Below are 26,505 nucleotides of genomic sequence, written 5' to 3'. Positions count from 1 at the left end.
ACAGACACGGTCTCCCAGTGTGACATCTCAGCCGGTTCATATTTCTAATTTCTGAAGCTTTCTCTACAGAATGAATACATTGTATGTTCTACTGAAAAACAACCTAAAGACGTGGCATGACCTGAAGCGATCTTAGTGCTAATTAAGGACAATTAGCTTTTTATCTAGAAAAACAAGGGGACTAATGAAATTGAGAAATATTTATTTTTTCCTTTTATGTTGACATTTGCTGTTACAATATGAGTTTCCCCTCTTTCTCCAAGTCCTGACCCTGCCCCCTCCCCTCCCCTCTGAATTGTGGGCTGATCTGAACTGTGTGCTGATTTTGTTATCTGGATGCTCTGAACTGATTTTGTGAACATGTTTAGATCACCCAGCCCTCGTGTTTAGCTCGTCCAGCCCTCGTGTTTAGCTCGTCCAGCCTGGTGTTTAGTTCGTCCAGCCCTCGTGTTTAGCTCGTCCAGCCCTCGTGTTTAGCTCGTCCAGCCTGGTGTTTAGTTCGTCTAGCCCTCGTATTTAGTTCGTCCAGCCTGGTGTTTAGCTCGTCCAGCCTGGTGTTTAGCTCGTCCAGCCTGGTGTTTAGTTTGTCTAGCCCTCGTGTTTAGTTCGTCCAGCCCTCGTGTTTAGTTCGTCCAGCCCTCGTGTTTAATTTGTCCAGCCCTCGTGTTTAACTCGTCCAGCCCTCGTGTTTAGCTTGTCCAGCCCTCGTGTTTAGCTTGTCCAGCCCTTGTGTTTAGCTCGTGTTTAGTTTGTCTAGCCCTCGTGTTTAGTTTGTCCAGCCCTCGTGTTTAGTTTGTCTAGCCCTTGTGTTTAGCTCGTCCAGCCCTCGTGTTTAGCTCGTGTTTAGTTCATCCAGCCCTCGTGTTTAGTTCGTCCAGCCCTCGTGTTTAGCTCGTGTTTAGTTTGTCCAGCCCTCGTGTTTTGTTCGTCCAGCCCTCGTGTTTAGCTCGTCCAGTCCTCGTGTTTAGCTCGTGTTTAGCTCGTCCAGCCCTCGTGTTTAGTTTGTGTTTAGTTCGTCCAGCCCTCGTGTTTAGTTCGTACAGCCCTCGTGTTTAGTTTGTCCAGCACTTATAGTCAAGAGTCCTGGAGCTGCTGATGTACACACAGCAGGCTGCAGACTCAATGGGTCGTCTGCTGCTAGGGGCCTGTGTCGGGGTCCTCTGGGATTTTAGTTTCCATTACTTCACAGACTTGCTCACCTAATTGAACAAGAAATCACAATATGCTTCATAGTCTGGATCTCTTCGAGTGCCTCCAATAGGTCCCAAATGAGCTGTGTTCTTAAAAAAAGCCTGATAATAATGTAGCCTTATAATGCTCTGCTGTTGACTGAACTGAGACAGATGCCTTCATGTGAGTGGAGATCATGGGGCTGACATTCCCTCTGGACATTACTGCGCTAAACGAAAAGCAAATTGCCATAGCATAGTGCAAATTCAAAAAGAAAAGGTGTGTCGTAGCACACTTGTGTGTGTGTGTGTGTGTGTGTGTGTGTGTGAGAGAGATTGTGTGTATGTGAGTGTGTGTGTTTGTGAGAGTGTTTGTGTGTGTGTGAGAGATTGTGTGAGAGTGTGTGTTTGTGAGAGTGTGTGTGAGAGATTGTGTGTGTTTGTGAGTGTGTGTGTTTGTGAGAGTGTGTGTGCGTGTGTGTTAGAGAGATTGTGTGTGTGTGTGAGAGATTGTGTGAGAGTGTGTGTGTTTGAGAGTGTTTGTGTGTGTGTGAGAGAGAGATTGTGAGAGAGTGTGTGTTTGAGAGAGATTGTGTGTGTGTGAGAGAGAGATTGTGAGAGAGTGTGTGGTTGTGAGTGTTTGTGTGTGTGTGAGAGATTGTGTGAGAGTGTGTGTTTGTGAGAGTGTTTGTGTGTGTGTGAGAGATTGTGTGACAGTGTGTGTTTGTGAGAGTGTTTGTGTGTGTGTGTGAGAGATTGTGTGAGAATGTGTTTGTGAGAGTGTTTGTGTGTGTGTGTGTGTGAGATTGTGTGAGAGTGTGTGTGTTTGTGAGAGTGTTTGTGTGTCTGTGTGTGTGTGAGAGAGATTGTGTGAGTGTGTTTGTGAGAGTGTTTGTGTGTGTGTGTGTGAGAGAGATTGTGTGAGAGTGTGTGTTTGTGAGAGTATTTGTGTGTGTGTGTGAGAGATTGTGTGAGAATGTGTTTGTGAGAGTGTTTGTGTGTGTGTGTGTGAGATTGTGTGAGAGTGTGTGTGTTTGTGAGAGTGTTTGTGTGTCTGTGTGTGTGAGAGAGATTTTGTGTGTGTGTGTGTGTGTGTGAGAGAGATTGTGTGAGTGTGTTTGTGAGAGTGTTTGTTTGTGAGAGTGTTTGTGTGTGTGAGAGATTGTGTGAGAGTGTGTGTGTTTGTGAGAGTGTTTGTGTGTGTGTGTAAGTGTAAGTAAAGAGGCACACTGGACATTGGCCTTGCGGTATTGTATATGTCTATGTAAAAAGAACATGTTTAAACATAATTTCGGGACACTTCATCTAAATATGTTGTGTACTCTTCAGTCAGTGTATTGAAAGTTATATTTTAACACACACTATATATCAGTCTATTCTGCAAAGCAATAGAAGTTCATCCAAGTGTTTGCCTTTTACAATCCTGTTTCAATGTGCTGACTGCATGGGGAATATGATCTGGTTGCTCGTAGTGCTCTGACTCACGTTTAAAAGCCAGCAACAGCCTGGATTTTATTCACAAAAACAGACCTTGACTTAACGGTTTGTGTATAATTCCTTGTATCTCTAAACCATTCTGCATAATACATTAGGAACATAAAACAAAAACATAACTGTAACCTTGAGTGCACTATCCCAACAAGGACTGTGTGCGTTTCATGATTTAAAGGAGAACAAAAGGTTTACCCACAGGCAGGGCCGGATTTAAGGGGGGACAACCGGGACATTTGTCCAGGGCCCTGAGCTGCCGAGGGGGCCTACAGCCTGGTTAAAATAAATACATAAATAAAAATTGCTATTTTACAGTTTACAATCCATCCACTCGCCCCGTGATCGCGCTAGATAAACACTTGCGTCTCTGTGGCAAAGTGCCCCGCCCCTGTGTGCATTTGTGTGTTTTGTGTATGTATGCGTGCGTATGTTAATGTTGGTGTATAGATTGGTACACGGGATATAAACGGGTCTGTGTTTCACGTGTATTTAAAAAGTGTAGATTTGTATTTAGGCACGAGGAGAGCACAAATCACTTCACGTGCTGGTTAAATGTAATATGTAAGCACGGGGTTGCACGTAATTAATTCACGTGCTGGGATTCAAGTGAATAATTAATTAGTAATTGAATCCCAGCACAATAGTATATATAGACGCACATTTAGTCAGTCAGGGTTAGGTGTTCGGAAGAGGAGAACGGGTGAGAGAGAGAGAGAGAGAGAGAGAGAGGAGAGTTAAAATCATTAAAAGTAAACGTAAAGTGTTTGTTCTCACCGTGTTTGTTTGTCTCTCCGTGCACCGTTTGTTTAGTGTTAGTCCGTTTTGTATGTCTGTTTATTTTGGCGCATGTGCCGTGTCCTGTTTTTGTGCTGTGTACAACCCTTTTATTCGTTAATAAACGCTGAGTGCAGCCATTGCACTCAGCTCATCACCATCACCGTCTGTCTGTGTTTGAATTCCTTCCTGCTTCCGGTCTGACGCCACCCACTCTGGCCGTCTTTGTGACAGTCTCTTACTAGTCACTCGCACGTTGGAGGATGGCGAGAGAGAGAGCGAGAGTGAGAGATAAAGCGCGCGAGAGAGACTAATACAGAAAAAATTGAAAAACTCTGCAGTGCAGCGAAACAAAAAAATCAAAAGGAAAAGCAAGCTAGTACGAAAAATGCCTGCTGGAAAACATTACGAGACTATCAGATTTCGGTTTTAAATCCTATAAAATGAAGTAACGACAACAACAAATGAACCTGAACAACTGGTCAGTGAGAGTTTTGGCGGCGCTACCGTTCCAGATAACGGGCCTGAAGAATTAGAAAGTAGTACAGAACAAGGAGTCGGTCCACATCGCCAATCAACGATCAAGGTAACTTCAATCTGCCTTTCGCTTTAATCCACAGACTTGTGGAATAACATTCTGGAGAGATTCAACAAAATAAGTAAATCCATTCAAGCACACAGCATCGAACTGTCAGTGGTAGTTGAATTACTTGAATCTCTGAAAACATTTCTGGATGATATTCGTGATCATTTTGATGATTTTGAAAACCGTGCAATGGAAACTGCAGTGCTGAAGAAATATCGAGAGGAAGAGCGACTGCAGAGACGACCACTCGGTGCTCTGCAGGATCACGAATGCCCCAGTGTAACTAAAGATTTACTACAGGGCAGAGACAGATTTTCGTGTCCATATTTTCCTAAAGATTCTCGATACTCTTTCAGATTGCTTGCACTGATCAAAAGCATATGTTACTGTGCATAACTTGTTTGGCTTCCTTACCGACTTTCAGAACATGTCAGAATATGACATCAAAAACAAAGCTGCTACACTCATGCAAACCTATCCTTCAGATCTGGATGAATATTTCCCATCAGAAATGCTCCAGTTTACTAAATTTGTTTCTGGCAAGGACAAGAGAACAACATTTGACCACCTTCAACTTATCCTGAATTCTCAGGAAGGGGGGGGCGGGTCTGTTCTGGTTCCTTGTCCAGTGGTCCATGATACCAAAATCCAGCCCTGCCCACAGGGTTAAAATAAAAATCTCTCCAGTAAATATGCACAAAACAAGGTGACTTAGACTAGCACATAACCTTCAAACAGTAACAAGTAACACAACTCGGCGAGCAGTGGAACATGGTGTAAAGCTTTTCAAACGTTTCATTTCAGTGCAATACATCGTTCCTTATGTTTTAGTAGCACTGATCTAGGGATACCCCAGCTAACCCTACCCCTTGATCAGCAGGAATGCCAGCCCTGTTGGAATGGTGCTTACGGCTCTGGTTGCTGTCACATACAAGATCGCTATCGGTTTTGAAGGGTAAGTTTCCGTTTTTACTTGAAACAGTATTGTAGTTTTATCAGTTTACTCCAAGTAGATGAACCCCAATTCCTCTACTCTTTCTGCTTCCCTCTTCCCAATGCTGGCCTCAGAACAGAATCAATCTGTTTTAGAACTTAGATTGTACACATCAGCCATTGAAACAAAACAAGAGCTAATGATTCTTTACTAAGCCCCTATTGTTGTTAGAATGGAATTGAACATGATGACATATTGTTCAATTCCATTCTAAAACTTTAGCATAGCAACGTGTAATAAAGTACAGTACTGTACGTATAATATACAAAGGAAATCATTGACAATTAGTGCAAAACAAAGCTGTGTAATACAGTATTTGGTAATTTACAAAACAGCAGTCCATGCCAAAGTAATTGGACAGGTTTAACCCGGGACAGAAATGGCATTGAGGTTCAATACAAACTTCCCTAATCTTTTTCAACTCCCTCCAGTTTGTTTAAACTCCACTGTGAGTTCTCAAGGTCAGTACCTCAGAACTGACCTGCTTGTTAGGCCATGACATTTAAAAAACATTTTTCTCAGTGATACATTTCACTAAAATCCAGAGATGCAGTTGTCCCACGGTTAAAGCAGAAAATGAATTGAGTTGGTGGTCAGATTTAAACCTTTGACAGACCTAATATTGCTTTTGTTTGATAATGGCCAGGATCCAATTTGTGGCTGCTCACCATCTAGTATTAGAGAGAGGGGGATTGACCTACATTAAGATTACTTATCTGCAGGCAGTACATCTGAGAGAGAGAGAGAGAGAGAGAGAGAGAGAGAGAGAATAAACCTGCTATTTGCTTTGGGAAGGGGGCCAAGCAAGCAAACAATAAAATAAGAGGGTTTGTTTTGTTTTCCAAATAAATCCATGTACCTTACTTGTGTATCATTTCCTTTAATTGAGGTTAAGGGCTTACAAGTCAACAGATTATTAAAACACCCCCCCTTTTCCAGTAAACATGAATAAGTCAAAGAGAAACCTGCCCACAGATAAAGATGTTTCCAAAAACCAGTGACAGGCACAGGCTGACACGCTTACTATTTTACAATGGCAATTTGTCTGTTTATTTTCTGTATTTACAGACCTTTCACTGAGGAAATATATCGACAGAAAACCAAATCTGTGAAGAACAAATAAGTGCATCTGTGTTTGTTCAGGGATTTGCTGCTCACATTTCAACAAGCAAAGGACCCAGTAGGGATAGACTACTGTATGTGGAGCAGCTTCCTAAAGAACGCTATCTGTATTGTGGGTCTTTGCTGTTACAGTACAGTATTATACAATGTACATCTGTATTCCCTCACTAAAAGACTATGGAAGTATGTGTTGTCATATTCATGTATTCTTGTACTATGCATTGTAGCTCAGTGGCACAGCTGCTTGAATTTGTGGGGATTGCTAAGAAAAGCAGCGATCATCACAAACCCAAGCAGCTGTTTCTTTACCTTTGATGGAAAACTGTGTCCCATCAAAATGTCCCAACAAAGTGCCTTGTTTTCCAAGTGTCCCAACATTTTTCTCAAAATCTTTCCTGGTTTTAAGCCACTACTTTTTGTCAAAATAACGTAAACAACCGCTTCCTATATAATCAGGAACATTATTTTTATAAAGTGATTAACACAGACAGACAGACGTGCTTATTCCTCAGTGTGCCATGTGTTTTCATTTAGACCCTGTCACACCACTGGGCTGGCCAGTAGAATAACATTAACCCTAATAATCACAATAACAGGCATTGAAATATTAATGAGGGTCTCCCCCTCACATGGTGCATCAACGATCTTAATATTTGTGGCTGAGAACAGTATTTTTTTATGTGTGTGTAAAAGCAAGCAGCTAAAGAAATGATCAGCATTTTAATATAAACACGCACACTTCTGTAGCTATGTATAGCTTTGCATGCAAAATAAACAATGGTGGCTGAATATGCCAAGTCACCAGCATTATTGATCATTATTGAGATCCACAATCCTGCAGTTTTTATATTTATCGCTTAGTTACTAAATAACAGGAAGAAAAGCTAATTGTAACAAATAAAGCATAATTATGATTGCACTGCAGTGTGTGTATTATGTGACAGAAACAACCTGAACATTAACCTGCTAGATTTTTTTTTATTTAATATTTTTTATAATTAAGTTGTATGATGTAGAAATAATTACCATTCAATATTGATCCACGGCCATCTTGGCTAGCAGAGCATTCAGCTTTCTATTTACCTTTCACGTGTGTGGGAGTATGGGAGTGTCTACTGAGCTACGTAACCACATTGGTCATGTGATACGAAAAGGCGGCCCTAAGTCTGCTTTGCTTTCATACATATGTAAAGGCAGACCCTGGCCCTGGGCCACATTGAAACAGCGGCCTAAATGTGGGCGGCCCTGGGCTGCCTTTTCTTTTTTGGATATCAAAATCCAAAATCAAAATCCAATCTTTTTTCGATACCGTTCACATACAGTATGAGAAAAGGCGGCCCTGAGGTGGTGGAAGATAACTAAACCCTAACCCTAACCCACACATTTAACTAAACCCTAACCCTAACCCACACATTTAACTAAACCCTAACCCTAACCCACACATTTAACTAAGCAGCACCAGTCTTACCAGTTCCAGCAGTGTCAGCACCAGTCTTACCAGTCCCAGCAGTGTCAGCACCAGTCTTACCAGTCCCAGCAGTGTCAGCACCAATCTTACCAGTTCCAGCAGTGTCAGCACCAGTCCCAGCAGTGTCACCACCAGTCTTCCCAGTCCCAGCAGTGTCAGCACCAGTCTTCCCAGTTCCAGCAGTGTCAGCACCATCTTACCAGTTCCAGCAGTTCATTTTGAGAAACACAACTGTCATAAGTTTGTATTTTGACATCATGAGTCCAAATACCCATACCGCTCCATGGTCATTCATTCTGCTGATATAACAATGCAAGTGCAATGTAAGGAAATGACTTTAAAGCTAAATTAATTAGCTGAATTTGGAGAATTCCCCTCAAGCTGAGCATCTGCGTTGCAACACTGCATTTCGGACCGATTTGACATTAAACACATTTTATAGACCAATTTTATCACTGAAGATATCAAGATTATTAATAGAATGTAAAGTTGCTTTTTTCCAGGTGAGTACTTTTTTTGTTTTATTTTTACAACTAATTTACTAATTATCAAATGTTGTTTGTTATGAGTTAGTAGTTGTTTAAAATATTCTAATCTATGTATAAACTAATAAAAGGATACAATACAATTCAACTTGATCTTTACAACATTACTAAAACAATAGCTTTAAAAGTGGCTAAAGACAAATGTAGCCCCATTCAATGGTATAAACAGGGTTTATTAATAGGTTACTATATAGAAACATTAACAAAAACTACCATTTGGATCCAGAGACTCCCTCAGAAATCATATTTTATCCCTGTGGAAGTTTTTCACAATAGTTGCAATCTGTAACAAAGGTGCTGTAATTGCTCATTCGAAATGAGTTTGCTTTGCAGTATAATTGGCAGAGTATTCACAATCATCGATCACATTCAGTTATATAGATTTACTCTCATAAAGGAAGCAAGTATGCAGTGTGTGTGACATTCATGTGAGGGAGGGTTATTATACTGAGCCCTCATTTCAACAAAAGCGAGTTCTCCTGGCAATGTGGTGCATTTTGAAATGATTTTGTACTTGCATCACAGACAGACAGGCTCAGTTTAAATGGAGTCATTTATTGGGATTAAGTAAAATAGACTTCAGATGCCTATTGTAGTGTACAAAATGACCCCACAATCAGCTCCTGATGAGAGCCCTATTTTGTATGGTGAAACCAAGCCAAAGGAATTGAATTTCAAGTAACAAAATGATAACAGGATGGTCGGATATCAACTGACTATCTTTAGATGTTTTCTCACTGTACTTGAGTGAACTCTGATATGAAAGACATTTAAATTCTATTTCTGTAGACCAGGATATAGAGGTGTGACGACTTTGTTCGAAACTTTAAAGTAAATTAGCCATGACATGCTACAACTGTTTAAATAATTTTAATTTTCATTGTTAACATCCTGACAACTTTTTACACTTATAAGTCTGTTTCAAAGCTCTTTTCAAAATGTCCGCTGTAGTGCACTGATAGTGTAAGGATTATTGCCCACGTTGTCAAACAGATAACACAGCAATAACGATCCATGGTGTGGTACGGAACAGAAGAGCCACAGCACTTGTTATGTTTTTTTGTTTTTTTTTTGAAGTGATTTAAAAGACAGATCTTAAAACTCAGTGCACTAGGGTGGACATTTTGAAAAGAGCTTTGAAGCAACATGTGGGGACATATATAACGCTATATTTTTCGGAACCCCACTACTTAGTCTTTAAGCATTTGCCATGTAAAGGCTCCTTGTTAAATGAGTTAATTGGGTGTAAGAACAGAATAGCCTTCCTTCTAGCAACAGCCTCAATCAGGAACCGGGTACAGGCTATTTGCTATAAAGACTACTTCTCACAATGACAATATATTTTGAATGAATGTGATCCAAATACAACAGGCATACTTTCAAGACACTGTTATGCAGGAAGTATACATATGAATAACCAAGAACAAAGAACAATAATGGGGACTTGATGGAAATGTTTAAAATCTTAAAATGAGGTGATATAGGTGACACTAACTGAAACTTTAAGCGCAGTACAGAAACCAAGACAAGAGGACACAGTTGGAAATTAAGAGATCGACTTGGGACAGAGGAAAGGAGACACTTCTTCACACAGAGAGTAGTCAGGGGATGGAATGGGTTACCTAGTCATGTTGGTAATGCTGAATCACTGGGATCCCTTAGACACAACTTGATAAAGCTATTAAATCAATCAGCTTCTAGGAAATGGATGAGCTTTGATGGGCTGAATGGCCTCTCATTCATGCATTTCCTTATATTTCTAATGAACAAACTACAGAAAGAAAATCACTTTTGCAATACAACATTATAGATCTTTACATACAGTGAACCATCTCTATTGAGTTCAGCCAATGAACCAAGTACTGTAGTTATACAGTTTTTCTTGTGTAAAAATGCATGACTATTTAAAAGGTGTTACTTTAGTCAATGAATGTACACTGGTTAATATCATTCTTCTCATTATTCAAATGTACTGATTCAAAATATTCACATCATGAATCGAAGTTTCAATAGGGTTTTAAAGAAGGTAGCTGATATTGCACAGTATGTTAGTCCTGTTTTGGTGGTAATTTTAGAGGTATATGATACACAAGGCTGCATAGTGTGACCTTAATACTGTAAAAAAGGTTGCCTTTATAAAGTGGATTTTATAGTGCAGTTTTACTGTATTGCCAAACACGTTGTTTCAGTCGCCACAATATATATTTCACGAGGTGTCCATTGGAGCTGTAAGGATAGAGCAGAGGAAGCAGAAACAAGCTGTTAGTATGACAGTATCGAGTGGAAGCGCTTGGCCAAGGATAGATTGACGAGCCCGTAGCTCGGAATTAGGTGTGGGCTTAGAGAGGCAGGGGCTTGAAATTAGGATACAAAAGAGGTCCCAACCAATGAGCTCTCCTATTGCCGAGGACAGAGCTTGGTCAAAGGTCATGTTCCTGAGGCACTGAAAACATAAAAGGGCTCTGCTCGGCAGAGGCGCCTCTCGGGGCGATAGGAATAGTCCAACAGCTCTGACTGGTCTGGTGCTGCCCTCGCATGAGGTGAGGCACCGGCCTTCAAAGTCAGGACCAGGAAGGCATCCGAGCAAAGGAAGGACAGCGCCTCACGTGGTGAGGTAGAATAGGCGCATGAGCTGCGCAAGGATAGTGTGGCTTGGTGAGAATCCCCCCTAGTGAGAGGACGAGGTATTGTGTCAGACCTGAGGTCGGGGGAGTGAATCCGCACTTACCCCCCCCCCCCCCCCCCTCAAAGGATGGACCCTCGGCTCCCCACAGAGACCCTCACCGTGAGACAAACAATAGAGTCGCGCCAGAGCATAACATTAAAGAAACAGCTGGAAAAGACAAAAAGGACGAGACAAACTGGAGAGTTTAAAATAGTGTTAGTGTGGTAAGATTATGTGATTACCTGCCGCTCAGTGGAGAGGAAAAAAACCTAGAAGGGGAAAACCTCTGGTGGCCCCGGCGGTCAGGTAGCCCCAACTCCACAATGCTAGCTAGTCTTTGATGGGCTATTACTATGTTGGTAGGGAATGAACAAATGTATGAGTTGACTGCTGCGGAGGACCAGCATCCCATGTTTTTGATTAAATGAAGATTGATGTTGGTTTTAGCTGTGGAGGTAGCTGAAAAATGAATGTGGGGTATATATAATGGTGTGGGAGGAATCGATAAATAATAGGTTTGAGGGAAGGAAAGGTTTTTTAAGGGACATATACCTTGTCATGGAGGAGTAGCGGCAGATTGGAGAGTCGATTTTTGAAAACTGGATGAAATGACCTTGATGTAGTTGGTCAGTTTTGGAGGTACGCAGCCAGATGAGGAAGTGTGAATCAGGAAACTGGAGAAGGTCGCGGGAACGAATGCCGGATGTGGGGAAGCTGGAAACTGATGGAACTGTAAATTCTGAACATCTTAGAAAGCCAAAGAAAGCAGATAAGCACAGTACTTCCATGACAAGATCCTCGAAGGGGGAAAAGCAGCCTTTCGGTTATGCTGTTATGCTTCGGAGAGAACTTGTTTCAAAGTCGTTCCCATTTTTTTTTTTTTTTTTACTGTCCAGGTCTTTTTCAGATAGGTGGAATGCAAATTTGACATTGTGAGGGTTATGTCAGTACAGTAAGGGTTTTATTCTTGTTTTTTCATTTTCTTGCTCTTTTAAAAACATTTGTTTAAATTTTCAGTCATTGGTGTGAAGCTCATTTTTTTCAATTTGTCCATATCTTTGTTTTTAATGTAGCCCGTTCTTGTTTTAATTAGAGGTAAATATAGCAGCTGTTGACATAAAACAGCCCAGGCAGCCATGCCACACTGAAGAAGGTGACGTAGGAAGGAGTCTAATATGAAAAAGTCACGTTCAAAAGGTATGCACATAACTAATACCAGGATTCATTTTTTTCCAGTTTAGGGGTCTGTTGCCATGGTAACATGGACATAGAATATATATATATATATATATATATATATATATATATATATATATATATATATATATATATATATATATATATTCATCTGATATATGGCAAAAGTGGCAGTCGATATTTGCTTCATGAAACCTTTCGCAGTTCGTGACTGAGAAAGAAACCAAACAAAAGTTAAGTGAGGCAGGAGCTTTGAAGACAGCCGAGACCGGCAGGAAGCAGCAATGAGTCAGGACGTGATTGGGAGGGAAAGAAACATTGATAATGCCAGTAGCAACAGAAACATTTCACATTGAAAACATAATAATTTACACTTACGGGGAAGGTGTCTTGTTTTTCCTTTTAATTGATGAAGATATGTTGTATATTTTTTAATGAACCGGTATAAGTAACTATCTCTGCACAGATGAAGCAAGAGAATACAGCAGGGGTTTTCTGAGTGAGGGAGCCTGCCGAGAACATTCTAGAGCCAGGGTACTCAACTTTGAAAGCTCTGTGGGCCACATGAAAAGGTGACATTGAAGCTGGGGGCCACAACACAATTTCACTTTCAAAAATACCTCATAATGTCCATGTAATATAAGGCATATACAAATCTAGTTATATTTGCTTTTTTGTTGATCATAATATTTCTACTTGTGTTACTGCTTTCAAAAGGAGTTACAATACATTTTTTATAACAGTGCCCAAATACTTTGGCCCTTGATATATTGTACAAGCACACGCACACACACACACACACACTTAAACAGTTTCTTGTCCAGGTACAACAGCAGGCACTATGTTAACTGAGGAATCCGTGAAAGTCACAAAGCTACTAGATGTAATTTTGAAAGGTATTGACAATGTCGACCAAGGGCACTTTTTCAACCTGAAAAAAGAAACAAGGGGTCACAAATGGAGATTAGATAAAGGGGCATTCAGAACAGAAAATAGGAGGCACTTTTTTACAGAGAACTGCAGGAATCTGGAACCAACTCCCCAGTAATGTTGTTGAAGCTGACACCCTGGGATCCTTCAAGAAGCTGCTTGATGAGATTCTGGGATCGATAAGCTACTGACAACCAAACGAGCAAAATGGGCCGAACGGCCTCCTCTCGTTTGTAATCTTTCTTATGTTCTTAATTATTTCCATGTTTTTGTAAAGCTGAAAATTAACCAAACTAATATCTCAACATTTTTTCCGGTTATTCAACGACAAACCGACTTACATCAGCAAATTGCCAATACCTCTATGCAAACCATTATCACATTTGTGCAAAAAATAAAAATGAAAAAGTAAAATGAAAAACATGTACTTAATGTGATGATTGTGTCTGCATTGCTTTCACCATCTTCTTTACGTGGGGTTGATACCTTGTTTTAGCTGCACGGAGACAGTCGTTTAAATGCCTATCACTGAGACATGTGCGATGTTTCGTTTTGATGGTGCCCATTGATGAAAATGCACTCTCGCATGCATAGGTTGATCCAAAGCAGGTTAAGACCTTCTTGGCACATGTAACAATTGCAGGGTGTGTCTCATTCAGTATGTAGCACATCCAGAATGCTTCAGAGTTTACTTCCTGATGCTTAGCTTTCAGAACGTTATTGTGCTGCAATTCTAAAAATTCTTCCTGAAAAGTAGATTTTTTTACACCAAACTTTTCTGCTGTAACTGAAGCAGTTTTTACGTCAACAAAAAAGGGGTTTTCAACTACTGAAAGTATCGATGTCAGGGGTTTCATGTCAGAAAAACGAGAAGAGAATTCTCTGGACACCTCAGAAAGGTATTCTGTGTAGGGTTCTGGCAAGAAGACAGCTGGGTCGTGTAATTGTGTTACCTGTGAATTCAGGACCTGGAAGTGTGTTAAGTCTTTTTCAAGAAGCTGATCCGAAAAAAGAGCCAATTTAGCTTCAAATGCTGACACATCACTCAACAGTGTAGGGAGGATTTTATCCTTTCCTTGAAGCTTGAGGTTAAGCATGTTCAAATGTTGCGTTATATTAGTCTGAAAAGCCACTCGCATCAGGAATGTTTCGGCAGCAAATCAAAGCGTCTTTTTTCTTCCAAGAAATCTTGCACAGCAGGAAGCAAATCCATGAAACGCGCCAAAACCTGACCACGGCTCAGCCACCTAACTTCTGTGTGCATCGACAAGTCCTTGTGTTGCATTTCGTACTCCTCCACGAAAGAGCGAAATTGCCTGTGCTTGAATGCATGTCCAGTGATAAAGTTCACAATCTTCACAACACTTTCCATTGTAATTTTGAGATAGCCTTTCTTTAGTTTGCAGCAGAGTTGTTCCTGGTGCAGTATGCAGTGATATGCAAAGAAATCTGGAATGCATTCGTTTTTTCTAAGCAGGCCCACCAACCCCTTTTCTTTTCCGACCTGGAGGGTGCGTCATCTGTAGTTACTGAAACGAGTTTCTTTAAGCATTTTCCAAGTCATTGCAGAGTTGAGAAAACAAATCATCAGAAATATTTTCCACGCGCCTTGCTATTGTGGAATCTGACACTTGCAATTTTGAGATCTGTTTTATTATGTCATCCTTGTTTTTGAATTCTGAGAAGAGTGAATCGGTGCAATCCAGGAAGCACTGCTTCATCAGTTCCCCTTCTGTGAAAGGCCTTTTGCTTTTTGCAAGGTGCCATGCAATTTTAAACCAACCTTCAGTAACTACATCGCTGTCTTAATTGTGATCGAAACAGACTTTGCTGCCCACAAAAACTTGCAACGAGATTACATACCTTGTCTTTCCTTACTGCCAGGTGGATGAGACTGGTTAAACTCCGGGTGACATGTTTCGTGGTGACGTTGTAAGTTTATTTTCTTCAGCACAGACACGGTTCTTTGACACAGCAAACACATCGGTTTTCCGTTTACTTCAGTAAACATGTATTCCAGCTCCCAATTAGGATTAAATATTCTATTTTCGTGCACTATTTTACGTTTTTTGGGTGCCATTTTGTTATTACTTGTAACTTGCCAATGTTTTTCACTCTATTCGCTGTATTTCCACTTTCTTTCAAGCGCTCTTTCACTAGCTTTGCTAAACTGTACTTTGACACCAGTTGCTGCTCTCGCCCGCTCAGTCCTAACCAGCCAGCCGGAGCCTTCCCTCTCCCCCTCAGGTGCCTATCAAGGCTGGGAGGGGGAGCAAGCAATCGGACAGGCCAGCTCACTCCTTTTCAACAGCAGTATTCAGTCACACACAGTCGCATTCCCCCCCTTGCGCTCTGACTAGATGGCGTGGCCCAGACCCCAAACACCACAGGCCACACAGCAGTACACAACAGGATTTGCTAACGATTGCACAATTCATTGCTATGTTAATTCCTGCAAAAATATATAATTAAATATATTAATGTAAAAGTTACGTGGGCCGGAAATTGACTGTGTGCGGGCCACATGCGGCCCGCAGGCCGCGTGTTGAGTAGCCTGGTTCTAGAGACTGGTTGAGGAGACACTGTGATGATGTCATCACATTCAATATACATACATGCAATATTTTAGACCGCTTGTACAAGCAATATTGATTTTTATAGATGACCACGTGACCTTCTTTTGACCAATGAAACTCTTGGATAAAAATCTCGTTGTTTCACTGATCTTCTGCTATGATATCAAGGTATATAATTTCAATTACTTTTAAATATCTATCATTGGGTATTTGACTCTTGGGTATGTAATAATATACCCAAGAGTCAAAGACTCAATGATAGATATTTAAAAGTAATTGAAAATATACACTTTGATATGGTAGCAGAAGATCAGTGCCACAACAATGAATGTGGAAATAAAATATTAGATGGTAATTGCTGTTTTAGGTGTTTAAGTAGTTTTGTATGAAATACAAGATGATCATAGCTTATTAAAGGGGAAGGCAGCAGTGAAGTAGTGGTTAGGGCTCTGGACTCTTGACCGGAGGGTCGTGGGTTCAATCCCAGGTGGGGGACACTGCTGCTGTACCCTTGAGCAAGGTACTTTACCTAGATTGCTCCAGTAAAAACCCAATTGTATAAATGGGTAATTGTATGTAAAAATAATGTGATATCTAGTAACAATTGTAAGTCGCCCTCCTGGTCTAAGTGACCATTTTAAATTCCTCCCAATGATATTTGTGCTTTTATGTAACTGTATTAAATGACCACCTGTCTAACGCGACCAGCGACCATAATTCTCTTACCCAGCGACGGACTCAAACCTGTATTAAGCACACAGGGCTATTGTTATAAGAAAAATGTGGTTTTAAATGGTACGTCCTAAATTCAAAGGAATACTGTAACCATTTTAACGGTCTTTTATTTGTAATCAATAAAACAACAGCGCTCTCTTGTAAAGGAAGAGAGAAAACGTGGAGAAACAAAAGGTCCTGCCTAGATGACAGAATTAAAGTTATTAAACTTGTAAACAGTGAGTGCCAGAAAAACTGCTGATAATTTCGGCACTAGAAAGACGCAGATACAGCATTTTGTAACGGAAAGAACTACAGCATGAAGTTTTAGGTTTTTATTTTTGTTCACGTGACCGTGTTTTGAGCCAATTCAATATCTTAATTAAACTGTTAATTACTAAACAAAGTCGCTTCTTTTTACCTTGATGTCCTGATTGACTTGCTGATTCTGTTTCACCGTCTTCATTATTCGAACACAAGAGCAAGCAATGACATGAATCACTTCCCCCAGGTGCTACTTTAACTTGCATTTCATTCTCACACTGCCTGGGAACTATCTTCCAATTTGTCCATCTCGTGTTGTGTTGTTCTTTCCCACTAATTTAACAGAATGTTCTCATAATTAGGATGTAGCAGCTCAAAACTTAAAGGCAAGCCATTAAAAGTAAAATAAACACCGAAACATTCAAGCCATACTGTGGCAATGTGCCCCGTCCCTGTGTGCATTTGTGTGTTATATGTTGTATGTAGTGTGTAAATGTTGATGTATAGATATTGCTGCACGGGATATAAATGGGTTTGTGTAGCACAAGTTATTTAAATGTATAATTGTATTTAGGCACAGGGATTGCACTTCACTTCACGTGCATTTAAAGTACTTCATAATATGTGAGCACAGGGGTTGCACAGATTTAGTTCACGTGCTGGGATTCAAGTGAATAATTAATTGGTAATTGAATCCCAGCACAATTGTATATATAGATGCACATCTCATTCACTCTGGGTTGTGTGTTCAGGGCAAAAGAACGGGAGAGAGAGTGGAGGTAAAAATCGATAATAAAAATAAATAACAACTGCTACAAAGAAACACACCCATTGCGAATGATTGTTAGCACAATTGATAACCCAGCATATGTTATTGCGGAAATAGCTGAAAGGCAGCTGCAGCCACATGTTGAAAGCGTACCTAGCTATGTTAAAGATTTTCTGAAAAGGATTAATAATATAAAAAGGTTAAACTTCCAGAGAATACCATTTTATTTTGCATGGATGTAAAATCCCTGTACCCCAGTGTTCCCAGGCATAAAACTTTAGACGCATGTAAAGAGGCACTGGAAAATAGAGTAGAACATGATACCTGTGGAAGAAATATTAAATATTACTGCAACTCCCTCCTGGCTGGCCTCCCTGCGTCCGCCACCCGTCCGCTCCAGCTCATCCAGAACTCCACTGCTTGCCTGGTGTTCTCTCTGCCTTGCTTCTCCCACGCAACTCCACTGCTCACTCCACTGGCTCCCGATCACCGCTCGCATCCAGTTCAAGACACTTGTACTCGCCTACAGATGCCTTGACCAGACTGCACCCAGCTACCTCCAGACCCTCATCTCTCCCTACACACCCACTCGACCTCTCCGCTCCTCCTTCACTAGAAGACTGGCTGTACCTCCTCTATGCTCCCCTGCCTCCAGAGCCCGCTCCTTCTCCACCCTCGCCCCGCAGTGGTGGAATGATCTTCCTACAGATGTCAGGACTGCCCAGTCCCTGACCACCTTCCGGCGCCTCCTCAAGACTCACCTCTTCAGACAGCACCTGTAGAACTCCTCTTTTCCCTCTGGACACTTTATCACTCTTCCTTAATGTGCTTTACTTGCACTTATCTGCTCCCTATTTTACTGCATTTAATCCTGTACTTTACAGAGTACTGTACTGTAATCTGCCACAAATGTTATTCAATCTGTAGTATTTTGCATTTAATTGTATCCTGATGTAACTATCACTGACTGTTATCTGCTCCGATATTGAATCGTATCCGATATTGAGTCATATACTTGTACTTACTAGAACTGAAGTCATTGTATTTTATCTTGCTCTTAATTGTATTAATACTTGTACTGTGATTCTTGAAATGTATTTTTTGTTTACGACTGTAAGTCACCCTGGGTAAGGGCGTCTGCTAAGAAATAAATAAATAAATAAATAAATAAATAATAATAATAATAATAATATGATCAAGATAGTTTCAGAAAATAGTTATTTTACATTTGGAAATAGAAGTTACAAACAGAATGATGACACAGCAATAGGCTCAACATTAGGCATGCGTTTTGCTAACACGTATATGGGCAAATGGGAGGAAATGTTTTTTTTAATAAACTAGACAAGAAACCATTAGAATACATAAGATATGTGGATGACATATTTGGAATATGGACACATGGAGTTTCATAAATTAGCAAATGATATCCACCCTAACATTTTGGTGGATTTAAGGTGGACAAAATCTGAAATTGAATTCTAGACACCTTGGTTAAACGTGATCAAGGATGTCCTCGGCTCACCGCGCACCAGCGACCCCTGTAGTCTGGCGGGCTTGCCTGCGGGCTTTCCTGTAAGCTGCCCGAGAGCTGCGTTGTCCTCCGACGCTGTAGCTCTTGGGTGGCTGCATGGTGAGTCCGCAGTGTGAAACAAAGTGGTCGGCTGACGGCACACGCTTCGGAGACAGCGTGTGTTCGTCTTCGTCCCCCCCAGTCAGCGCATTGGTGGTAAAATAATTGGCCATTTCCATATTGGGGTGAAAATAATAAAAATAATTGGCAACAACTAAATTTATAAAAAAAACATTTCAAAAATTGTTTGGAAGCATTCAACAAAAATTCAACAAATATTTCAGAAAGCACCGATCTTAGCTTTTAGAAGGGGTGCAAATTTAGCTGACATTTTAGTCCACAGTAAACATAAAGGGGTCATAGATACATTACGGGACATTGAAACCTGTAAAAGCACATGTAAAGTGTGCAAATATATTGGTAAAGATAAAAGTTAAATCACAAATAAAGAAATGATCAGTCTTAAAAAAATCTGTCATGCAACAATAGCAACCTTGTATATGGTATATTTTGCATCAAATGTAATAAAATAAAATATGTAGGCGAGACAGGTACATAATTACAATACAGAACCACCTATCAAATATAAGAAATAGTAAAGTAAATTAACCAATAGTTCAGCACTTTACAAGGAACAGACACACCGTGGATGACCTAGATTGCGGTTTTAGAAAAAATACAATTAGATAATGTACAGTATAGAAAAATAAAAGAAAATAAATCGATAACTAGACTCGATACCATGATGCCTGAAGGTTTACATAGGAAGGAACAGTAGCTTGTTATGTCACTAGTTACACAGTGAATGACATCATAAAGACATTAGATTTAAAGAGAAATAAATGTGTGGTTACCATGACATCAAAAGCCTTTAAAAACCTCCAATGTTTGTTTTCAAACACACTTTCCCTTGACAAAGGTATGTTAAACATTATTATTATTATTATTATTATTATTATTTATTTCTTAGCAGACGCCCTTATCCAGGGCGACTTACAATCGTAAGCAAATACATTTCAAGCGTTACAATACAAGTATGAATTTGGCTCGTTGAGCAAAGATGTTTATTTAATTTATTTTATTTATTTGTTTATTTTAAATTGCCTGAACTAAGCAGCCAACTGTTTTCACTACAACTTGCCTCATCTAGTTTTGAAAACTCTTGGTCTAGTTTCGCCTGACACTTAAAACTGAAATCGAGGCGTATCTGAACGACAGGGGAAGGATCGGGGTTGGTGTGAAATGCTGTAGCAGGATGTCACTTAAGTGTACTGGGGCTGGGTACAAAGGATTTCACTTTCAAGTGGGATTTGCACCTTTTTTGTTAGTGAGAAATAAAGAATACACATTTGGAAAACACGTACTCATGAGCCGTTTCCCTCAATGTGTGCAACATCAGTGGATGTCTGTATCCTTTCAGATGAAAAACTGTCTACAATAAGCATGATTTGCACATAGGGCTATACAGATTAACGAGAATCCAGTCCTGTGAGATATAGGTATGCTGCGCTTTAGTGTATGTCTAAAGCTTATGTAAAGTGGATATATACATTTAGAGTTATTTGAACATAAAACAATGTTTGATATATGTTTTTAAAATGTAATATTGCACATTTTCATTGCCGTCATGTCTAATGAACCGCTAGTAATCTAACGTGATACAAACGCTGTGCATTTAACCATGTGTTTAACGTAAACCACAGCTGGATTTGATCGGAACATTTTTAAGGCTGCTTGGATTTTATGAAGCAGAATCTCTGGAGATTATCCCGGTATAAACACTGACAAATTGGTTATACAAGGTTGAATAGGTTTGTGCAGTAGCGTTTCGGAATACTACTACGACTACTACTAATAATATTAAACGTGTCCTATTCCATTATACAGCAGTGTTCCTCGTAGCACATTCAGAGCACCGCAGGCAGTTAAAATAACGTGTTATCATGTAAAGAAAGGGTCTGGGGCAGTACGTCACCAAATACACGTGCATGCATTTTTTGCATCTGAGCGAGAACTTTTTGTTAAAAACATATCACATGTTTTGTGGCATAGTTTAACTTCACACATTCTCTTTAGGAACACTTAAATGGCGCGAATTCTCTAGTTTTAGTTTATGGGTCAGCTGCGTTTGCTGTCAGATCAAAGGGTGACACCCTGTCTCAAATTCTAACTTGTCCCGTTCTTTATAATGAGAATTCTTTAACACACACAGAGAGAGAGAGAGAGAGAGAGAGAGAGAGAGAGAGAGAGAGAGAGATATGCCCCAATGGAACTGTTTTTTATGCTGATGTAAAAATGCAGGGCTAATGCTTGTTTATATGTATATATAAGATTCCACCCTCCCCGTGCAGCTCACACATTGGCGTACAGACACGTTTTTCTAAATGGTTTGGGAACCGGAATCGGACTCGGTTCCAATGACAGATACCTGGTTCGGACCCGATTCTAAATATCTCCTCAAATGCACATTATTAGAAAGAACCGGTGCAGTGTTATTTGTGGTACACCTTGTACAGTGCTTGTCCGGTAATGTGCAAATGATTATAGCTCAGAAAACAAGGAGACGCCCATCTGAAAGGGTAACTTATTGCTCGTTACTCGTTTATTCAGAAAGAAAACGAATATCATGTCCTTACTTATTACTTAATAAAAAAAAAGTAGCATGTTATATTACTTGTTATATTTCTTTCTCTTGTCATGTCCTGCGAAACAGCTGTTGACTATAGTTTACAGTTTAACTATGTCTGGTAATTAATTTATTAAATGTGTCAAACAGTTTTTTTTTAATGTTTGTAGTATAACAAACAAACATCTCTTAATAATTTACTGGATACAGCCAATAGGAAATTGTAATTATTACAATACATGCGACTGTGTGCAAGTCATAAGGAGTGAAAAGAAAAATTAAGAAACAAGTTAGGTAAGGCTTGTTATAAGAAAATAGAGAGCGTTAGTTGGGAAAAACAGACTTAATGGATATAAAACATTGTGCTAGATAAATTGCTTAACGTAATAATTGTATTTATACATCAATTATTCTGTAGTATTTTTCGTGTGTGTATTTAAGTTCTTCAAAGCCTACATTCAGTCAAACTATTTTTAACGTTTTGTTTATAAATCTAAATAGTCCTTGTTGTATCGCATCACAAAATGCTTAGGTTGCTGAAGTTTAAACTCAAAGAAAGAAAAGCTATGGCGCTCTCTAGTGGGTCAAGAGTGCGACTCTGTCTTGTTAGCAGGACTTTGTTTTGTTTTGGTTTGGTTTGTTTTTTTAATGTAAACTTGGAAACTGGAAGTGTGTTACTGGGAATTTATGGTCCAACACGTTTTCTATAATGTATCATTAAAATAAAAATATCAGAAAACAAAACATGTATTTACTTATTTGTTTAAGCACTGGTTTTATTTGATGAGTGGCTACAGTGAAATGAACACACGGCGGTGACATTTAGTGTATAGCCGCATCAAGAGCTGTTTGCTGCGACATACGGTATTTTGCATTTGAAAACATATACTCAATTCTATTGTATTACACAAAACGGATCAATTGTTCAGTTACATGAATAATGTCTGTGTTGACCTGGAGAACTCACCCTTTGTGTATTTCAAGTGTGTCACCCCCATTTACTCAAACCATGCAAATGTCAAGTCTGTGGGAACTGGAGACAGACTTTTAAAAGAAAAACACGTCTTGCAAATCATAATAGCTAATTTACAGCTCTTAAAACTCTACACAAAGAATAGCAAAACAGTTTTGACTTTTTTTGCACATACATTGTTGCAAAATACATTTCCCTTTTTCCACATGTTCACGTCTGATGTAGTTCATGTATTCTGTTTATCAATTCATGTCTTTTCATGGAACAATTATACTGCAGCAGAATACAATAAATGCACCGGTATACATTTTTAAAAGAAACATAAGACTACGGATATTGTGCATGTATTTCAACAATTGATGAGACGGTGTGTTGCCATGCAGATTTAAATTACATTGTAAGTAATTCTAGAATTACATATGTGAAGAATAAGAATAAGAATAAGAATAAGAATAAGAATAATAATAATAATAATAATAATAATAATAATAATAATAATAATAATAATAGTAGTAGTAGTAGTAGTAGTAGTAGTAGTAGTAGTAGTAGTAGTAGTAGTAGTAGTAGTAGTAGTAGTAGTAGTAGTAGTAGTAGTAGTAGTCACATCTTCTATACTTTTGAAGTTCGTGCATCAAAAACCTTAAAAAATAAATTAGCCTTAAATGAACCTCTCCGGACGTCAGAAGCAATTTCACTACATCCGTTTCGAATTAATGTACAACTAATGTTGTGAAACTCGGAAAAGAGTGTTTAATTATTAAAATTTAAATGGACATTTACAGGTACTCAATTAATTATTGAAAATGACGAGTACTGTACAGTGATTTTAAACTTAAGCAGAACCACTTATTTAAAAAGTCCGATTTTTTAAACGGTGCAATAGAAAAAGAAATATCAGTTTATCTCCAAGTGTGTTTGCTGTTTTATTAACTTCACATTCTTGTGCAGTTTTCATGTTCCCAGCCTCACACACTGACGCAAGAACTGGCACCTGTTAATTTCTTTTCGCAACATTGGACACAGTGCTGCGTTGTTGATGACGTACCCAAGGGGAGGTGGGCGCGAGGTCTACTATAAAAGAATAGCTGGCTCCAGCCACCAGCTCAGAACAGCTCCAGTGCTGAATTAAGAACATCTAGCAATAAACAGTACCCTTTGTTGCTGGAAACGCAATCTGGGAGCTATACAACAACCATGATTAAGAAAATATCACCCTCCGAGAATGATTTTGACATCCCAGCCAAGAACTGCTACAGGATGGTGATCTTGGGTTCCACAAAGGTCGGGAAAACCGCAATAGTGTCCAGGTTTCTGAATGAAAGGTTTGATGATCAGTACACCCCGACTATTGAGGATTTTCACAGAAAGTTTTACAGTATCAGGGGAGAAGTGTATCAGCTGGACATTTTGGACACTTCAGGAAACCATCCGTTCCCTGCTATAAGACGGCTATCCATACTTACAGGTAAATTGAGTTTTTAACACGTTTTGCAATGCAGATAAACAAGCGTGTTTTTAAAAAATAAAATTGATTCCTTGCTTAAATTCGCATGGAGTGTTGCATTAATATATTGGATTTATTAAGGTTCGGTGTCTGCATGCTTATCCATGGGTAATTCGGGTTCCAGAGAAATAAAAACTTTGTGTCGTTGCTTGTGTTTTGTTTAAACAGTTTTACTCAAGTTTTGCTCTGCTGTTTTCGCAGGTGATATCTTCATCCTGGTGTTCAGTCTTGACAGCAAGGACTCCTTCGAGGAGGTCCAGCGGCTGAAGCAACAGATATTCGAAACCAAGTCCTGCTTGAAAAACAAAACCAAGGAGAACGTGGACGTGCCCTTAGTGATCTGTGGAAACAAGGGAGACGGGGATTTCTACCGCGAGGTGCAGCCCGGGGAAATCGAGCAGCTCATCGCTGGGGACAGCTCCTGCGCCTACTTTGAAATTTCAGCCAAGAGAAACACCAACGTGGACAAGATGTTTCAGACCCTGTTCAACATGTCCAAGCTGCCGAGCGAAATGAGCCCGGACCTGCACAGAAAGGTATCGGTGCAGTACTGTGACATTCTGCACAGAAAGTCTATCAAGAACAAGAAGCTCAAGGATGGCGATGCGTATGGAATTGTAGCGCCTTTTGCACGGCGCCCGAGTGTCCACAGTGACTTGATGTATATCAAGGAAAAGGCAATTGGTGGAGGCCAGGGTAAAGACAAAGAGAGATGCGTCATTAGCTAAATACTGACTGTCTATTAATGCATTGGAAGGAACTGGTCCAATATGTCTTGGCTGAGGGGTTTCAGTATCCCCTTGAATGCATGGGCGCGACAGCTTTGCTGGCAGTTCAGGTCTGGCTCGAGCTTCTGTCTGCAGCGCGCGGAGCAACTGTGTCGAATCATAGAGGTCTGATAGATGCGAGCCGCGTATTATGTGTACAAGACTAAAAAAAAATGTTTGGAAGAGTGAAATGAATGTAATGTGCTAGAGATACACGAAAGAAATACACAAATGCTTTAACGTGTTTTATTTGAAAAAAATACAACAAAACTTCAGGGTAGAGTGGAAATGTGATTAAAAAACAAATTTTTTACATTTTGTAAAGTATATAATAATACAAAAAAGCAATGTTTTTTGCAACATGAACAAATGTTTATTGTGAACTTTTGTTATTTACACTTGTAAGTGAGGTGTTGAGTTAACAAATAAAATGCTTTGTAAATGATTGTCATCTGAACTATAATTTCAAGATTACACGTTTACTTTTATTTTTTTCAATCTTTAATTCCATACCCACATCCCAGACACACCCTTATTACTGGATACACAGGTAAAATCTGAAGTATAATGTCAATTTTCATTCAAATCAAAGATACTTTTCTGTATGAGAAAAACTAAACACCCCACAAGCAGATTCAATCAAACCCCAACTATGGGTTAACACATCCCTAAACCCATAAAACACTTGGCAACTTTTGAATGTAAAACTTACAAGCAATTCTTACCATTTGATAATTTCAGCCACACTATCTTAATTTCAACAATTTCCTAAATAAATTCTTGAAAATGTCTGCTTCAACAGGTTGCTTGAAAAGTTGCCAGACTTCCTGATGTTGCTTTACCAATACTGAGTAAAACCAAACTTGTGTTGGTCCACTAGGTTTTACTCAAATTTCACAACTGTTCAGTCGCAAGACAGGTAATCCCACAGTGCTAAAACGAACTACACAACAATAAAAAAAGCTTTGCCTAATAGAAAACGTTATATGTTTTCTTATACGAAACTTTGGAAATTGCAACAGGAATAAAAAGGGTGTGTACATATACACAGCAACAGAATGTATTGCCAAAATCAGTTTTTACACTTTCCTAAATACAAAATAGTAAGCATGTACAAAATAAACAAGTATTGGTGCGGATATCAATAATAAAGAATTATATTCAAATTATTCAATGCTGGGCAAAAATAGGGCAATATATTTATTAAGATCATCCACAGAATCCCCTAGCAAACCACTGGGTCACTGTTTAACTTTTAATACAGTGCCCGTGCGTCAACCAAACTGGCTGGAAATGTACAAACTTTTAAAGAGCGGAATTCTGTGTTTCCAGTGCTGAAATCAGTCACTGCTCAGGTCTGCCATGTCCACTGATCTTTACTAGACTGTCGCAGCAGTCTGGATATTTTCAGTGTAGTTCTATAAAGATTTGTCTTTGCAACAACATCCCTAGACTGCTGGCAATGCATGTATTTAAGTTTTAGGTCTGCAGTTTTGAAGAGTTATGGCTTCAGGTTTCTTTTTTTCACAATACATGTCCTGTTTGTTATAAGAAAGCCAGCTCTCATGCTCAATCCTTATTACAGATCCCAGCCTATGCTTTAGGTATATTGGACATGCAGAGGCTCTTGTATTTCTGAAGCAGCTTGTTTTTAGTGTGGACGTGCTCTCTCACATTCTGCAGCTGCAGCTGCTGCTGTTGCTCGGTGCTCATGCTGATGCCTGGCATTGTACTGATCTGCTTTCTCGCCTCCTGGATCTTGGTCTTCAGTTTGTTCAGCTCAAGCATATATAATCAA

General features: G+C 39.6%; 2 protein-coding genes across 5 annotated transcripts in view; both read left to right on the top strand.

Moving 5' to 3' along the window:
- The window catches only part of pemt (phosphatidylethanolamine N-methyltransferase), a 182,889-nt gene extending 158,627 nt beyond the window's left edge, over nucleotides 1–24,262 (top strand). The window contains exons 6-7 of one of the 3 annotated variants that reach the window (XM_058995992.1): nucleotides 4,898–4,975; nucleotides 6,083–7,055. In XM_058995992.1, the coding sequence (XP_058851975.1) occupies nucleotides 4,898–4,975; nucleotides 6,083–6,137 (133 nt within the window). In that variant the 3' untranslated portion in view covers nucleotides 6,138–7,055. Of the gene's footprint in view, nucleotides 1–4,897; nucleotides 4,976–6,082; nucleotides 7,056–24,141 lie in introns of those variants that run through there. The other 2 variants (XM_058995993.1, XM_058995994.1) reach the window with 2 other exon arrangements.
- Nucleotides 23,011–25,152, top strand: LOC117431699 (dexamethasone-induced Ras-related protein 1). 2 transcript variants are annotated; one of them, XM_058995991.1, is made up of 2 exons: nucleotides 23,011–23,901; nucleotides 24,216–24,516. In XM_058995991.1, exons 1-2 carry the CDS (start codon nucleotides 23,631–23,633, stop codon nucleotides 24,374–24,376), a joined length of 432 nt encoding a protein of 143 aa, XP_058851974.1. In that variant the 5' UTR covers nucleotides 23,011–23,630; the 3' UTR covers nucleotides 24,377–24,516. The 2 variants fall into 2 exon arrangements, with proteins under 2 accessions (XP_058851974.1, XP_033908838.1); XM_034052947.3 differs by having other exon boundaries at nucleotides 23,047–23,901; nucleotides 24,142–25,152.
- The last annotated feature ends 1,353 nt before the right edge of the window (nucleotides 25,153–26,505 follow it).

This window comes from Acipenser ruthenus, chromosome 22, assembly GCF_902713425.1.
Source record: "Acipenser ruthenus chromosome 22, fAciRut3.2 maternal haplotype, whole genome shotgun sequence".
NCBI classification, from domain to species: Eukaryota; Metazoa; Chordata; class Actinopteri; order Acipenseriformes; family Acipenseridae; genus Acipenser; species Acipenser ruthenus.
This window is presented reverse-complemented; position numbering and strand designations above follow the sequence as displayed.

Bases quoted from the DNA above. Each gene is read 5' to 3' on its own strand.
- LOC117431699 (XM_034052947.3), top strand. From the start codon at position 23,631: ATGATTAAGAAAATATCACCCTCCGAGAATGATTTTGACATCCCAGCC. The intron at 23,902-24,141 runs GTAAATTGAGTT...CTGTTTTCGCAG, and splicing joins ACGGCTATCCATACTTACAG to GTGATATCTTCATCCTGGTG.